The 15,878-nt window shown below is 35.8% G+C and overlaps 2 protein-coding genes across 4 annotated transcripts; one reads left to right on the forward strand and one right to left on the reverse strand.

The window, feature by feature from the left end:
- Positions 1-1,406: 1,406 nt before the first annotated feature.
- Positions 1,407-5,320, forward strand: LOC102629411 (hypothetical protein). The gene is made up of 8 exons (XM_006485652.4): positions 1,407-2,419; positions 2,656-2,723; positions 2,886-2,974; positions 3,074-3,239; positions 3,364-3,653; positions 3,751-3,955; positions 4,056-4,213; positions 4,540-5,320. Exons 1-8 carry the CDS (start codon positions 2,125-2,127, stop codon positions 4,787-4,789), a joined length of 1,521 nt encoding a protein of 506 aa, XP_006485715.1. The 5' UTR covers positions 1,407-2,124; the 3' UTR covers positions 4,790-5,320.
- A 3,328-nt stretch (positions 5,321-8,648) lies between these two features.
- Positions 8,649-14,339, reverse strand: LOC102629701 (transcription factor BIM1). 3 transcript variants are annotated; one of them, XM_025100545.2, is made up of 13 exons: positions 14,054-14,339; positions 13,556-13,900; positions 13,344-13,437; positions 12,911-13,137; positions 11,840-12,220; positions 11,215-11,305; positions 10,963-11,096; positions 10,742-10,850; positions 10,063-10,132; positions 9,875-9,970; positions 9,299-9,762; positions 9,088-9,217; positions 8,649-9,010 (listed from the first exon to the last, which is right to left on the reverse strand). In XM_025100545.2, exons 4-13 carry the CDS (start codon positions 12,951-12,953, stop codon positions 8,903-8,905), a joined length of 1,626 nt encoding a protein of 541 aa, XP_024956313.2. In that variant the 5' UTR covers positions 12,954-13,137; positions 13,344-13,437; positions 13,556-13,900; positions 14,054-14,339; the 3' UTR covers positions 8,649-8,902. The 3 variants fall into 3 exon arrangements, with proteins under 3 accessions (XP_024956313.2, XP_006485716.2, XP_052293824.1); XM_006485653.4 differs by lacking the exon at positions 12,911-13,137 and having other exon boundaries at positions 13,344-13,421; positions 14,054-14,338; XM_052437864.1 differs by lacking the exons at positions 13,556-13,900; positions 14,054-14,339 and having other exon boundaries at positions 13,344-13,546.
- Positions 14,340-15,878: the final 1,539 nt, after the last annotated feature.

Here is a 15,878-nt window from a genome sequence, read left to right on the forward strand (position 1 = left end):
TCGCACTTTCCCTCCTCGTAAGTGCGTTAGAGCGCGTGCGTCCCGTAGTCACTTCGGCCATCTAACCACGTTGTCGCGGGACCCACCTAATTAGCAAGAATGGTGCTACAAGTCATCTTGATTCTGCCATCTGGCACGCAACGAACATCAATCGCGTCGGATCACTCGACCGTTCTGACACTTACTCACTTGATGAGTTGATGCCGTCTTAACGGCAGAACCGACACTCTCACGGAAACTCACTTCAAGTAGCCCCCCCAAAAGCGGAAATAGTGCAAAGAGAGCTCAGTTGTCACAGTATTCTCGCTAAAATAACATCCCTTTCACCGGTTTTTTTTTTTTCCAATCGGAGTTTTTTTTAAAAAAAAAAAAATTGAAATCACACAATGAAAGTTAATTCATAGAAATTAACACAAAGTCTAAGAAAAAAAAAGGTTAGATTCAATTAATTATATAATTGTATGAAAAGACACTACTTTAATATTATTTCAAGATGAATTAACTCGTTAACAAATGTTTCAAGAAGTCTTCGTAAATTTTAATTGTAAACATCAATAATCAGTTAAAAATAATAATAGTATAGAATGTACTGAGATCTGATAATTTACTTTAGTCCTGATTATTCAAATTGAACATAAATAAGAAATGAATTCCACCCTACTTATTATTAGTAGATCCATTATCATTATAAATGGCATAATTTAAAATAATTTGCTAGAATGGCATTACTTGAAATTGTTACCTTTGTAAACAAAAATGAACGATGGAAATTTATTTTAAAAAATTAAATATGATTCAATGCATTGTCTGTTCTATATTTTGATATTTTCCTTTGTATACCAATAATTTATCTGATGTGAAAATAGTCTCAATTTATGACGTCCCAGCACATTAAAAAGTTTATTTAATGCTTTCTTCCATTAATATTAATTTATTCAGTGCCTTTTAGTGTTTTTTTTTTTTAACCCATTCCTTTCTAAAAAAATCAACAACAGCGTCAAAACTAAGAACCCATTAGGAGGCAAACAATACTAAATAATACAGTAAAAGAAAAATGAAGACATGCTTTTGAGTGTTGACTCAAAATTAGAATTTTTATCCTCCAAAATATCGCGAGATTATGTCGGCGTATCGAAAAATGGATATGAATGCCGCGAAACAGATCCACCCCATCCATACATGGGTGCACCATCTCTCGCCAATGCGCGTACTGTTTGGACGAACCGATCGCCGCCACGTGTGAGACAACATAAATTCCAGTGGACCCCGGCCGTATTCGCACTACTAAAAGCTACACCGTGTTGTTTTTTAATTGTCCCGTAAACCCGCACACACAGAGAGATTTTAACCATGGTCAAATCCACAACAGCTAACCCGAGGTCAACTCTAAACCCAACCATATAGTTAAAGAGGGTGAGGTGATCAGGCGGTGTACGGCTCGGCTCCAATCGCAAGTTATACGCGTCGTTTCCACATTCTCCGTCTGTCTGTCTCTCTCTCTCTATATCTTTTGTGTCTGTGTCGCGATCTTAATTTTGCGAACCTCGGCGAGAATCTTTCGTGTGAATATCTCGCCGTCGATTTCTCGTTTATCTTGTAAGAAGAAGATATAAAAAATCCGTTTCATTGATTCATTTTATTTTTATTTTTTGATTGGTGCATTAATAGTGGTTTAGGGTTCGTTAGCAGCGGCGGTTCGGTTGAAGAAGATTGAGAAAGATCGCGGATTTTGTGTAAATGCGAGCCCCGCATTTTAAATGAAAATTTGTTTTTCTTCTTGAGGAGATAAAATCGAACAAATAAATCTTGTTATTCGGGGAGAAATTTTATATTGTGTGTCTTCAAATTTAGTGGATCACGTTTTGATCCTATATTTGGAAGATTTGGATCTGGTAGATTCGGATTAAATAATCACGCCATTTAAAGAAAATTCATTTTTTTTATATCATTTTAAAGTTAATTTTCATTTTAGGTATTAGATGCCATCCACATTGATGATTATAATTGATACACGCGCATAATAAAAAGTAAATTTTTGGAGAGAGAGGAGAGGAGGGGCGGCCATCAAATCTAATTAAGGAAAAAAAAAAACGACGGGTCGTTTTTTATGTTCTTGTGCGGGAGATGTGTAGGTTAGAGAAGAGTGAGAGAAAGAGAGAGATGGGAAGTGGGTTAGTGAAAGGAGGAGTGGAGAAGCATTTGAAGAGTTCATCATCGAGAATGAAGCTGTGGATGATACGGGCTACGACGTCGGTTTTGTTGTGGACTTGCATCGTTCAGTTAACGGCGATTGGCGAGACGTGGGGTCCCCGGGTACTGACCGTTTGGCCTCCCTGTTTTAACCGTGAGTCCGATACCGCTTCTGCTGTTGTTCAGGATAAGGTTCCGGCCGTTCCCGCCCGTGTTCTCCCACCTAAGAGTTAGTCAACCTGCTACCTTTTTTTTTAATTTAAATTTCTCATGTAACTTTGCGTTGGGCATTCTGGGAATTAAGAATTTTTTACGGAATCATCACGATTTTTTTAAGCGGATTTATTTTTGTTTATTTTGTTTGATGAAAATGATTGCTGGGTGTGTCTCTTATGCATAATAATCTTTCTGGTGCAAGAATTTGATTGTCTGATTTTGCACTTAATCTGATATGTTTGGCAATAGGGGTCTACAAGAACAATGGGTACTTGATGGTTTCATGCAATGGAGGTCTCAATCAGATGAGAGCAGCGGTGAGTGGTTTGTTGTCAATTACACTCGGCACTGCTTATTACTTTGTCCTTGTTACCTGCCTGATTAATTGTTGTTAGTTTATTTCATCATCTGCTGGTTAATCTGTTTTTTTTTTCTGTGGGGGATTAGTTTTCATGTGTTTGTTTTGCTATGCTCAACAGATTTGTGACATGGTGGCTATTGCAAGATATCTGAATGTCACTCTTATAGTCCCTGAATTGGATAAAACTTCCTTCTGGGCTGATCCTAGGTGTGTGAACTTCTCTATGTTCTGGCGCTTTTGCACTGGGATATTAATTTTATTTGTTTTTTCTGAAACTTATTGTTAACTTTTTACTTGATATGGCAGTGAGTTCCAAGATATATTTGATGTGGATCATTTTATTACATCATTGAGAGATGAGGTGCGGATACTGAAAGAGTTGCCTCCTAGGCTGAAGAAGAGAGTGGAAATGGGAAGGGTTTTGTCCATGCCACCAATTAGTTGGTCTGATATATCTTACTATCACAATCAGGTCTGTTTGTTTATTCTATGTTGTTGGTTTTGATTTCCAATACTTATAAATCCTATAAACGTAGAGCCTTGACTTGAATCACGAACCTTATAACTTCAGGTTTGATTTTTTTTTTTGTATACAGATTCTTCCCCTGGTACAGAAGTACAAAGTTGTACATCTCAACAGAACTGATGCTCGACTTGCCAATAATGGTCAGCCTTTAGAGATTCAGAAACTGCGTTGCCGTGTAAATTTTAGTGCTTTGAGATTCACCTCTCAAATTGAAGATTTGGGTAAAAGAGTTATCAAGCTTCTACGGCAGAATGGTCCTTTTCTTGTACTTCATCTTAGATATGAAATGGACATGTTGGCATTTTCTGGCTGCACTCAAGGTTGCAACAAAGAGGAGGTGGAAGAACTCACAAGGATGAGGTAAGCTGAGCCTATATACATGTGAACCAGTAGGCACAATGCAGCTGAAATATACACTGTATTTTTGTGGATGTTCATGATTTTCATGCCTCTGCAGATATGCTTATCCTTGGTGGAAAGAGAAAATAATAAATTCTGACTTGAAGAGGAAAGATGGATTGTGCCCTTTGACACCTGAGGAAACAGCTCTTATATTGAGGGCCCTGGACATTGATCCTAATATGCAGATTTACATCGCAGCTGGTGAAATATACGGTGGCGAAAGGAGGATGGCAAATCTTGCTAAAGCTTATCCAAAATTGGTTAGTAGATCAAAGCTAAAGCCATCTACTTGGATTGGTTGTTGGATATTGATTTATTTTCCTTGGGCTGATCGGTCACTTTTGCCATTTCTATGAACAGGTCAGAAAAGAAACGCTCTTGGAACCATCAGACCTTAGGTTTTTCCAAAACCATTCATCCCAAATGGCAGCCCTAGATTATCTCGTTTCATTGGAGAGTGATATATTTGTTCCTACATATGATGGGAACATGGCTAAAGTTGTTGAAGGCCATCGCAGGTGCTATTCTGATGTCCTTTAGGTTCTTAGTTGTTCTTACAACTGATTTTTGTAATTCTGTGTGGTTTCAGATGAAATATTTTGGGGGATTAAATTCCCTCTTGTTTTTACTTTCCAGCTTTATCAGAGGATAATTCTTTCGTTGACATATCTTAAACCAGACAGATTTCTTTTATCTGGATGTGAAAATCAAACCTTCATTTTCTGCAATTAGATTCTTATCTGAGCAATAGTAGCAGTTTTACATTTGATAACTTTTATCTTTGGTGAGTTCAGTACCTGGTTATCTTGAACTTATACCTCCTCATGTTTGTTGCTTCATCCAGGTTCCTTGGGTACAAGAAGACAATCTTATTGGAAAGAAAGCTTTTGGTTGATCTGATTGACCAGTATAGCAATGGATCACTGACTTGGGATGAATTTTCAGCAGCTGTTAAGGAATCTCATGCGGATCGCATGGGAGGGCCAACAAATAGATTGGTGATCCCAGACAAGCCAAAAGAAGAGGATTACTTCTATTCCAACCCAGAAGAATGTTTGCAAACGTCATCATTCGATCCGTTGAGTAGTACGTGATTACTGTAATCTACACAAGATTTGTGGCATTTTACCAGTGTTTTCCTAGAGTGCCGACTACTAGACAGCAGATCAAAAGGTAGTTCCCACAACAATGGTATAGCGATGACACAGAAAATTTTGTTCCTAAGAACAATAACGGTATCTGAAAGAAAAAGCCAGAGATAATCTTGGGAAGGGAGCTGGAGGATGTCAAGGTCATTTTATATATATGCTAATAATCCAATTCGTGTATAGAATCGGCCCTGCCATTACAGGGTGATAAGAGAGATTTAAAAAAAAAAAAAAGGAAGAAACTATGGGGTTGTACACACTGAGGGAGCAAATGATAGAATTGGTTTACTGGAACCGAAGATTCATGGAAGGTTTGTGTCCCTCATCCGCTTTCTGTTTTGTATTTTCATTTTCTTTTGTTTTGTTCCTTTTCCGATCGTCCATGATCTTTGTGAGTTCCTTCCTACTTCCTAGCATCATATGATTCACATTCCGAAATTTATTTATCTGTTCACACATATAATTATTCTTTTATCACATAGTTTCCCCCCCCCCCTCTCTAAGTAATGGTTGGCAATCTTCAATGAATTGGATGGTTTGTCAAATACTGGTAGCATGTCCCAATTCAATGGATTGACCTTTAACTTACAAAAATGGCAGGCAGCTGGGTTGCTGTTGCTGTTGGGTTAATGAATATAGTGGTCAAATTACATAGACCTTCCCCCCGGATTTTGACTAACCAAATTCCATGGCAGGCAGCTGGGTTGCTGTTGCTGTTGGGTTAATGAATATAGTGGTCAAATTACATAGACCTTCCCCCCGGATTTTGACTAACCAAATTCCAGTCAAAATTCAAATGTGCTCTAGAGGGGGGTCATCGGAATTGGAGTCTATTCAAATTGCATATGCTGGCTGCTAACAGCAGTTGTGGTTTATATAAATAAATTAAGACGGTGGTCCAATAATAGACGTGGACATTTTGGCTCATATTTTGTTTAAGGGAATAATGGAGCTAATCATTATTGCTAATAAAGAATCATTCTCATCGTTCCACAGAAGAATTAGTTTAACTAGAAGCATACAACATAGAATTGCGGTAAAGAATGAAACCGAGGTGAGGAATGATTGGGGATGTTGTGGTCCTACATGCTTGCAATAGCTGGCATTTAGTTGTTGTTTCAGTATGTTTTATTGAACAAGTTTTACAATTAAGACGTTAACACAATCATAAAAAAGAAAAAAGACGTTAACACAATCATCACATGTGCCATGTATTATTATTATTATAGAATTGTCGTCTGTTGAGTGTATATATGGTGTCATTTAGAATATACAATAAGCGGATGTTAAGTTACGTATAATGTAATTTACGTCACACACAGCAACAGTAGCATATTGGTGGGGCGTAAGTTACATTAAACATAACTTAAGGGACTCCTATACAATATTGAGAAAATAAAACATTACTCTCGCCCACTCGTACTATAATAATGACAAAGTTAGGGGGGGGGGGGGGGGGTGGGGGGTGTGGGCGCGGTGAGGGGGAAGGGGGAGGACAAAGATGAACAAGCAATCTTGATTACTTTTTCTGCCTAAGGCAATGATATTGGTTGAGCTCGAAGTTTAACGTTTTGTCTTCACCTTTTATTAACTCTCTCTCAAATTAACTTTTAACGGTGCTCAAAGATAACCCCTTAAGTTATACTTTCGTCTCTTTTAGAACTCTACATACATATACTTACATACATGCATACATACATACCTACATATACATATATATATATGTGTGTGTGTGTGTGTGTGTGTGTGATCATAAATTTTTTGACACAAATTAGATCAAATTTATTGTGCAACAATACAGATTTCTACTCTCATAACTATTCAAGAGAAATATATTCCACCATCGCTAACATTAGTTGGAGAGACACTCATGCCCTCAAAATTTTTTGAGGCAATATTATCAACTTCTAAGTTAACTTAAAAACCAAGTAAATTACTCAAAATCAGTTTAAATTTCGATAAATTACATAGTGTTACCAGTCTCTTGGAGATCTCCTAGGAAGAAGTTTCGTTTTCATCAATGTAATTTTACATTAATTATTTATCCTTTTTTTTTATCAAGTAGTCAAGATTTTTGGTTATTGGTGAGTGTTTAGATAAACATCAATTTCTTGCAACATGAGAGTGCGTAAAAAATCACCTTTAAGGATTTGTTTGATTGATTTTCAAGTAATTTTCTTTAACTATCTATTTAAGACAACCCGTAGAGAGAGGTAGGAACTAAAAAAATTAGTTTGAAAAATTCCCCCCCTCTAAAAAAGATTTTATTAGTGGAATAACTAATACAGATGTTATAAAATTAAAAATAAATATTAAAAGAATTCACGCTACTAATGAAGTGTAAAAAGGCTAAAAAGCAATTTTATTCCGACGACTAAAAGGTTACTTGCTTTGCACCGAATCAAAGATGGCGGAGCCATCAATTGGTCAATGCAATTCCTACGTAAACATTAACCAAACTACTAAAGGAACAAGAACACTTTTGCGTTGAAAAAGACAAATCGTGTAATAACATCACTACTTGAGTTCGAAGTAGTTAATAAATCAAAAAAATAATAATAACCCCAAAAGCATATATATATATATATAAAAATTGTTAATAACGAGGGCAGAGCGGCGACGCCTGCTAAAATGATAGTGGTGTTTGGTGGGCGGTAGTAGCTTTTTAAGTCACCCAACTTGCAATGCAAGATAAAATCAGCCGGCTGCATAGAATTTTAAGATTATATAATAATATTTCATTATTCTAATTTGTTTCTTGATTGTTGTTGAAGTGCATCCATCCAATTTCGATAAATACTAATATACCACTGGTTCAATGACTTTATATTGAAATGTGACGTTAAGTTTTTTTTTTTTTTTTTTTTAATTCACCATGACGGTAGGTCAAATCCCTATTTGTAATATAGTTAATAAAAAAGTGAACAAAAAGAGTATAAAAAGAACCAAAATCTGCCATACAAAGCAAAGGAAAGATGGTATATAAAACACAAGCAAAATAATCCAAAAGAGAAAAATCATTGCCTAACATGCGAAGTCTCATGAGTATTCAGATGAAAAATGCTAGTTAAACCAGCTGGAAGATCCCTATAATCCAATAAACCACTGAAATTTTTTATGAAAATAAGCCCAATTAGCCATAAAATCTGCAACTGAAGTAGTTTCCCGATAAACATGCTTAATAGATCCAAAGGATCAAAAGATAAAGTTAGAACTTGGTCAAAAAGATAAACAAAGTCTCATCGCACAAAGGATGAAATCACGGTTGCCGAATCGGACTCCACCTCAAAAACAAAATAACCAAGTTGAACAGTAAGGTTCAAGCCTTCACAAACAGCCATCACGGTTGAACAGTAAGGTTCAAGCCTTCACAAACAGCCATCAGCTGGTGTCCAAGAAAATAACCAAAAGCAGCTAGAACGAACGACACCCTGATGATCACGCAGGACACTACCCGCAGCAACCAAACCAGGAGAAACTGAAATTGATTTTCTAATAATTCAATATGATGTCAGCTGAATTGAATTGTTGTTAATAACTCAAGCCGTTTGGAAGGAACTTTTAAACAAATAATTTAACGTGCATGTGTTTGTTATATAGAATATTTGATAGAAATCGATCAGGTGTTAACCATTGTTAGAATTAATCAAAGATACTTTTACTGCACAACACCTGCATCATTAGGGACGATCAATGTTTGCGTAGGATTTTACATTCCACAAACCCTGTCTAGAAACATTGACATAATTGGTACACACGTCACATAAATGGAAGCCTTTGAATGAAAGAGCAGTTTCGGAAGATATTTAGTAAGAAAACCTGTATAATGATTAACAAAAATAGAGTAAATAAATAATACATATTTGCTAGGAATTCTATGCATCCTAACAAACTGCAACTCTCTACATGTACAATCGATCTAGGTCTCAACTGGGCAGTTTTATAAACCAGGAGAAGACATTATAAATAACAATAATAAACTCCCCCGATTTTGAAAAGGGTACCCCCAAAAAATGAATTAATTAAATTACAAAAAAGAATAGTGTGGAAATTTTGATGTTAACATTTATCTATCTTTTGCTTCTTTAGTGCTTGATTTGAGCCCTCACCTCCATTTCTGTCTCTAGAACCAGTGGTTCCTTGATTGCTAGCCGGAACTTCATTTCCCTTCAACAAGCATTAATTTGATATAAGATTATGCAAGAAGCACTTCAGATCAACACAAAATGCAGTGTCAAAGGTACCTTAAGATTCGATGCTAGTGTAATTGGTGCCTGAGCAGCTCGTTTCCCAAGGTCAATTTGCACTGAGACGCTGGCCTGTGACAAATCAACTCCAGAACTCTGCAGTGCTTGTGTCAGAGTCTTTAGCAATCTGTTCCATTCAAGCATGAAGAATCCTGTTAGTAGATACAATAGCCATAAAAAACCGAAAAGTAAATGAACAATTACTCACCCTTGAGAATACGCAGTTGAGATGTTTATTCTGCCACCTTCAACAGGCAGCTCCTGTTCTTTTAACTTCTTATTATTAGAAATAGGCATGTCTCCCGTACATGACCTAGTGTGACATTCCAGGGTTTGAGGCTGAGAAGTCGTGTTCTCTGCATCGGATGCCAGTCTAGGCCGAAGTGAAGCTGCCGCACCACCATTCCTAACAGGTTTGTAGCAGTTTGGCTGGAGTGACATAGGAAAGGGCATTGCCTTATTTGTTATTCCAGGCTGGGGATCCATTGTCTTGAATGTAGAAGCAGAGGTCATGTCAGATTCTACCGGCTTCTGACCACTCCCTGGAATAGCTGGAGAAATGGAAACGTTTTTCTCATTGAACTTGGCAGCAAATACTAATGCAGTAGCAGATCCATTATTTATCCCTTGGGACTGATCAACATAACTTTCTGCATGCTTGTGATTGTTTTTCTGTTCCAAAAAAAGCAGAGTCAGTCAAACTTTAGATTTGAGAAATATATTCCTATGGAAACATGCTGATGCAAGAACTCGTGAAGGATCCTTGTAAGAGGCAATGTTTTACCCATGGCGCCAATTTTGCCCGTTCTGGGTTCCACCCTACAAATGGCCCCTCGTACTTGTGAACTTTTTCTTGTAAAAACTGAATGTACTCAATGACCTGAAAAAATTTGTATGCACTTGTCATCTAAAAATCAATTTATTGCGGGCTGATGAAAAGATCAAATTATTTTTTTCTAGAAATATATGTACCTCTAGCAAGAATGATGCCTTGTCTCTCTTTTGGTCGCTATGAGGAATGAGCTCCCTCAACATCTGAAACCTGCATTATAAAGTCAAATATTTAGTTCCTGAAGGTGTTGACAGCCACCTCTATGCAACGGTTTATCAATCAACTGCAACTACTAGGATGAGGTGCGGTGATGCTAAGCAGAAGTATTATTTCACTTTTTTCTCTTCAAAACAAGTAATAGTATTGGCGAAACTTTTATAACTGAAAGTATCAGTTGCACACCAATAGGATCAACAAATCTTCACTTGGTCAAAATAACAAACCTTCAAGGACCTCAGTTCTAAATGTCCAGAATATTTCATGGCCTAATGTCACTAAATTTAATTTTCCCTCTTCTCCCAAGATTAAGTGAGGCATAATGAGGGAATAAAGTAACTGAGTTATATACATTTCAATGTCATAAGAGACGGTGAGAGTCTTAGAAACACTGAATCCAAAATCAAATTACATACATCCAGTAAACCACACTAGACCATGAAGGATGAACTTTAGCATCCATTTTAAGGTTTAAAAGGTTAAACAAGAACATTGTTGAAAAAAAGAATTAAATTAAGAAAATAGCAAATGAAAATATAAGGCAGCTTATACTAGTGCGGATGAATCTTTAAAAAAAAATGACACTAGACATAAAACACTTGCCTGTCATTTATTTTGCTTCTCCTTCGCTGCTCGGTGGCAGAATGTTTTGATCGTGGCGTATTGGGCTTCTGATCATTGCTCTTTCCCTCAACTTTTACCCTCAAATCCCCTGAACAACACAAAATCGTGACAATCAAAGAGAAAAGAGCAGAAAATGATAATTATTTAAAAATATTAAAGATTATTATAGAAAGTTAACAATGTATAATTGTGAAAACTACCTTTATGATTCGTGGTAGTGGAGTTTTCTCTTTTAAGGATGAACTCGTCTGCATCATCCAAATCATCATCATGTGTACTACCCTTTGCAGACTTTATCATTTCCATGAAGCTCTGGCTCTTCATCCCCAGTGGCCTGCTCCAAACAACCGCAACACTCCAAAATCAATCTTTACATTCGCAGTCATTATAACCAATTTGACCAAAAAGTGAAGTAAAAAAGAAAAGAAAATGCAGGGAGAAAGCTGACTGACTGGGAGCAAGAGAGAGAGCTGAAGCTGTTGCGATGGCTGTTGTTGGTGGAAGATGATTGTGACACCCATTGCCCCACATTCACCGTCGCTTCTGTTCCCACACACAGTAGCCGCCAAAAAGTTTCGTTATTATCTTCACGTTAAATCAAATTCAAATGGGCCTTCTGAATAAATGAAAACATTTAAGTGGGGCTTGCTTGAGAAATTTCTATTGTAAATCTGGCCCTTTCTTAAACAATAATAAAAAAACCCTCATTTTTCATTGAAAAGAAAAATACAATTTCTTTCCCAAGAACTATTTATATGTACTCTTTTGTATTTTTACCCCTTGCTAAATTGCTAATGATTCCTAGATCCTAGCAACCAATTAAGGGAAACGGAAAATTAGGTCACTGACCAAAATTAGGTCCTGTGCAATTCTACATCTAATGTCCCCCATTCGTATTTTTAACACCTATATTTTGCAATACAAGCAGCCCATATTCCAAGAGGGCCTGTAGTTTGGGTCCAAGGGCACTTTTTGCTACATCAACAGCGTGCATAAGTTTGGCGATGCATGGATATATTTTGTCATAATGAAGTAAACAATGTGAACGTAGCTGCAAAATATACAGCACAGAGTTACCTCCTCTTCCAATGGCTCTTTCTCCGGCATTCTCCTTCCCTGTCTTTCCCTTTTTGACAGCAGATTCTTCCCACAGAGTGAAACCACTACCAGTGTAAGAACTGCAGTTAGAATTCTCATCATTTTTCTCGGTACTACTCGTTTGAGCTACTGCGAAAAGTGAGCCCTCTGGCTTTGGAACTTTTTGACCGAAGTATGAGACGTGGCTTATACTGTAAGTCCCAATCCCACCGGGCAGATTATGCTCTACAGAAGAAGAAGAAGGAGGTGGCGGCGCCGGAGGAGGTGGCTTTTCCACAATTGACGTTATTTCAAGTGTGCTTTCTTCCTTGGCATTAATTTTCCCTACTTGTAGAAAATCATGGGTTTTGAGGAATCCACCTGCTCATGCATGGAGGAGATTAAAAAAAATCGAGAAAAATAAAATCTTATTCATATACAGATCTTACTAAATAATCTAAAGTTGGCAATTTATGCAACATAATTGATTAAAAAAAAGGAAAAAAAAAAGTGTCCAACAGAACAAAATGGTAAGTGACCGTACCAAATGATTAAGATTACATGGCACATCTACGTAATAAAATACTATTATGTATATAAACATTATATACATATATTTATTATACCAGTGCCCTTTTCTATTTCAGACCATTCTTGTAAGAAAAATTTATACGATTGTATATGATTTTCAAAAATCAACCAAAATTAACGTAACACCTAAACCCGCGAATCGACCAAATACAAAGTATTATTAATTGGTGGGGCACAGCACATATACACCAAATAACATAAAATGGGTGTGAAAGTACGTAATCAACAAAATTTGTTTCCAATTACAGCAAGCTCATATTCAATATTCCCATGTGAATAGAGTAGGGTTGGTGAGTGAACGAGACACGACACCAAGGTCCTCTTTTTTCTTTCTTTTTTTATTTTTTTTTTGAAGTTATCTATAAGGATATCCACGAGTTGATTCAAGCGAAAGTCATAACAAAATTTTACTTAAGGTCATCAATAATTTTGACTAATGAAAATTAAGGAGCGCGCGCGCGGTGCCTATCTACACAATACCGTGAACCTGCTGCATGATCATCGGGAGCCTGGTCTGAACCATGTGATTTGTCACATCATCGTGTTTGCTTCTACAGTGGGTCCCATCAAAATAAACCTCAATCCAATGGTCCTAATAAGTGCTACTAACTGCTAATCCTCTCTTTTCCCGATTTTGCAAGCTCGTGTACATATGGAATGGCCCATTTAAGAATCCATGGCCCAGATCCATCATCCATATCTATTACCTAGTCACGTGCATATACAAATCGTGATCTGGTAACTAATAACTATAAATTAAAAAGAAATAAATATTGAAAGAGAGATATTTCATTTTATATTTTATTAATTCTAAATTCAAGAAAAATGAAAGAAAAAAAAAACCAATAAAACACCGAAATGAACAAAGCAGTTGTATATTGGGATCTTGAAATTGAATTTGGATTGAATTTACCTTGAGAAGGTGGCCTTGGATCTTGTTGTACTGTTGAATGACTGTACAGTGAGAGAAAGTCATGCGTTGGTCTTCTTCCTGTAAAACAACTTCTCTAAATCACGGTTAAAAGAAGAAGAATAATAATAATAATATTTTTTTTTCAAAGTGTTTTCCGTTCCGTTATCCGAAATGAAAATCACAAAACAGAATTTTGATTTGTTTTTACTTACCTTCGGTTCCGAAAGGACGGGATTGAGGAAGCTCCATGTGTGTGTGTGTGTGTGTGTAAAATCTTCAGCTGGATAGTTGAAGATTGAAATTCAAATGGCAATTCTGTGAATACGGATGATGAATTATTTGAAAATTCTGACAGTTGATTGTTAGATCTGTTTCGTTAAGCCTCCGCTCTGCGATCGAATGCTCATTCTGTCTCACTTCAGATATTCAGGAGGTTTGTCTGCGCACTGTTCTTACAGAAGCTAGCACGCTTGAGAATTTCTCCCGAGAAAATCTGTCTTATAATTTTATTTCTTTTTTTTCTCGAGAAAAGACTTCTGCACACGTAAAATTGTCACCTGCCAACAGAAATACCACGAAAAACTCGACGTTCGAGTCAAATTCAATACAGAAACGAGAGATAACTTTAAATTTGTCCATAATTCAAGTCAAACCTTCGCAATCCGAACAATTGAATTATCGAAAAACAAATAAATTCTCCTTTCACGTACCTTTCGATCTGAACCTTTCTTTCAGACGAGCAATTCAAGTTCACGTTAAAAGGAAAAAAAAATAAAGAACAAAAAGCAGTTTCAAAGGCAAGCCGTGTAGACTTGTATCAGTTCTCCATCAATTGAGAACGATCAGAAATGCTGAAGAATCTGCTTTGAATTTCGACGACCAAATAAAAATCCTCTCCTTTTTCAGTGCTTGCGGGCGGGCAAACTCTCTTTCTCTCTCTTTCCGGTGTGTGTTTTGGGTCAGGATCTTTTATACAGGTTTTTGCTTTGCTTTCTGTTTCTCCAAAGTATTTCTATTCATTGGCTTTGGCTCCCGTCAGACAGAAACGCCGTTTTGTAACGACGTTGCGGCGCGGTCTAACGGCGTTAAGAGTCATCTTCACGGACCCGTGGGATTTTTTCACTTTTCCTCCGTTAGTGTAAAAAATAATCAGGTGTGGGTGTGGGTGTGTTGTTGATCGTAAGTTCGAGGAGCAGGGAGATTATAATTTTTTTTTTCATTTAATGGATTTTGGCAATCTCTATTTTTTAATTTAATCTTATGGTTTTGGTGATCCCGATTAATAAGTTTGTTTATTAGGCCTTTGATTGCGATGCTCACCCCACAAGGTATGTGGCAAGACGGATCTCCTTCCGGGATCTAGTATTCTTCTTCATTTATTATTATTATTTATGGGGTGAATTAGATTTTTTAAGATAGTTTCATAGAGTTCGTTGATTCATTTTCAAAAAATTTTATTTTTTTTTATTTTAGAAAAACTAAAAGGAAATTATATGTTAAAAAAAAAGGTATGGCTTACAACATAAGAACTATGAAATAATAGTTCTATATTTTTTGAAAATTTTCTTAAATGAGCTGACACTTATCATCTGAATTATGTAAACTAACAATAATGTTAGAGTCACAAACTTTTAGTAAAAAATTATCCAAATGATTTTTTTTATAGATTTATTCAATCAATATTATTATACTAGATCGGTTTACGTAAAATAATCTGAATAAAAAGTTGGTGCATTCAGCATTGTTCATAAATAAAGTGATAAATTATTTAAAAATCATGAAAATCATTCATTACTTTGTCCGTGTTACATCGCATGCCTCATTTAAAAACTACATTGTTCTTTAAATTTTTTAATTTTAAAGAAAAATAAGTTAATTAATTTTAAATAACATCCTGCACACGCTTTTCGTTTCTTTCTCTCTTACAATAATTTTTCTAAAAATTGAATAGAAACATATTATTAGTTATCATAAATATTTTATAAAAGAAATTAAAATAAGTTACTATGCGTTATAAGCTTCTAGACTATGTTTGGCACGCATGATTAAATTGGATTGATTGTTAGATTTTGATTGGATTATATAGAATGTTGTCTTATGGTTAGTACAATATTAGATTAGACTATATTAAATTATATATAAGTGAAGTTAAATAGTATTTAACAAGAATAATTAAATCTATTAAAATTATATGTTTTTATAGATGATGTATATTATTTTCTATTAAAATAAAATATCATTAAAACAATTAATTATTTATCAAATATTCAAAAAATATTTTACATAATAATAAAATGAAAAAAATACATTTTAAAACGTTAAATATTAATAAAAATAAATAAATGAAAGAAGATGTCATAGGTAAAAATAAAAAATTAATTACTTAATAAAAAATAACTTAGCCCCTAAAAAAAAAAGAAAAAAGATATGGTGATTGGTGAATATTGGTGAGCTCAAGGCCGGAAATGAGGCATGACAGATGCGACTTGCAGGGGCAAATGAGTACACCACTGACGCCAATCCAAATGCCACTGC

Source organism: Citrus sinensis, chromosome 3 (genome assembly GCF_022201045.2).
Source record: "Citrus sinensis cultivar Valencia sweet orange chromosome 3, DVS_A1.0, whole genome shotgun sequence".
NCBI classification, from domain to species: domain Eukaryota; kingdom Viridiplantae; phylum Streptophyta; class Magnoliopsida; order Sapindales; family Rutaceae; genus Citrus; species Citrus sinensis.

Coding starts and splice junctions, on each gene's coding strand:
- LOC102629411 (XM_006485652.4), top strand. CDS start 2,125: ATGTGTAGGTTAGAGAAGAGTGAGAGAAAGAGAGAGATGGGAAGTGGG. Junction 2,724..2,885: donor TCAATCAGATGAGAGCAGCG/GTGAGTGGTTTG, acceptor TATGCTCAACAG/ATTTGTGACATGGTGGCTAT. Junction 3,654..3,750: donor GAAGAACTCACAAGGATGAG/GTAAGCTGAGCC, acceptor ATGCCTCTGCAG/ATATGCTTATCCTTGGTGGA.
- LOC102629701 (XM_006485653.4), bottom strand. CDS start 13,592: ATGGAGCTTCCTCAATCCCGTCCTTTCGGAACCGAAG. Junction 11,306..11,839: donor AAGAGCCATTGGAAGAGGAG/GTAACTCTGTGC, acceptor GTGTGGGAACAG/AAGCGACGGTGAATGTGGGG. Junction 9,971..10,062: donor AGGCATCATTCTTGCTAGAG/GTACATATATTT, acceptor AAATTTTTTCAG/GTCATTGAGTACATTCAGTT.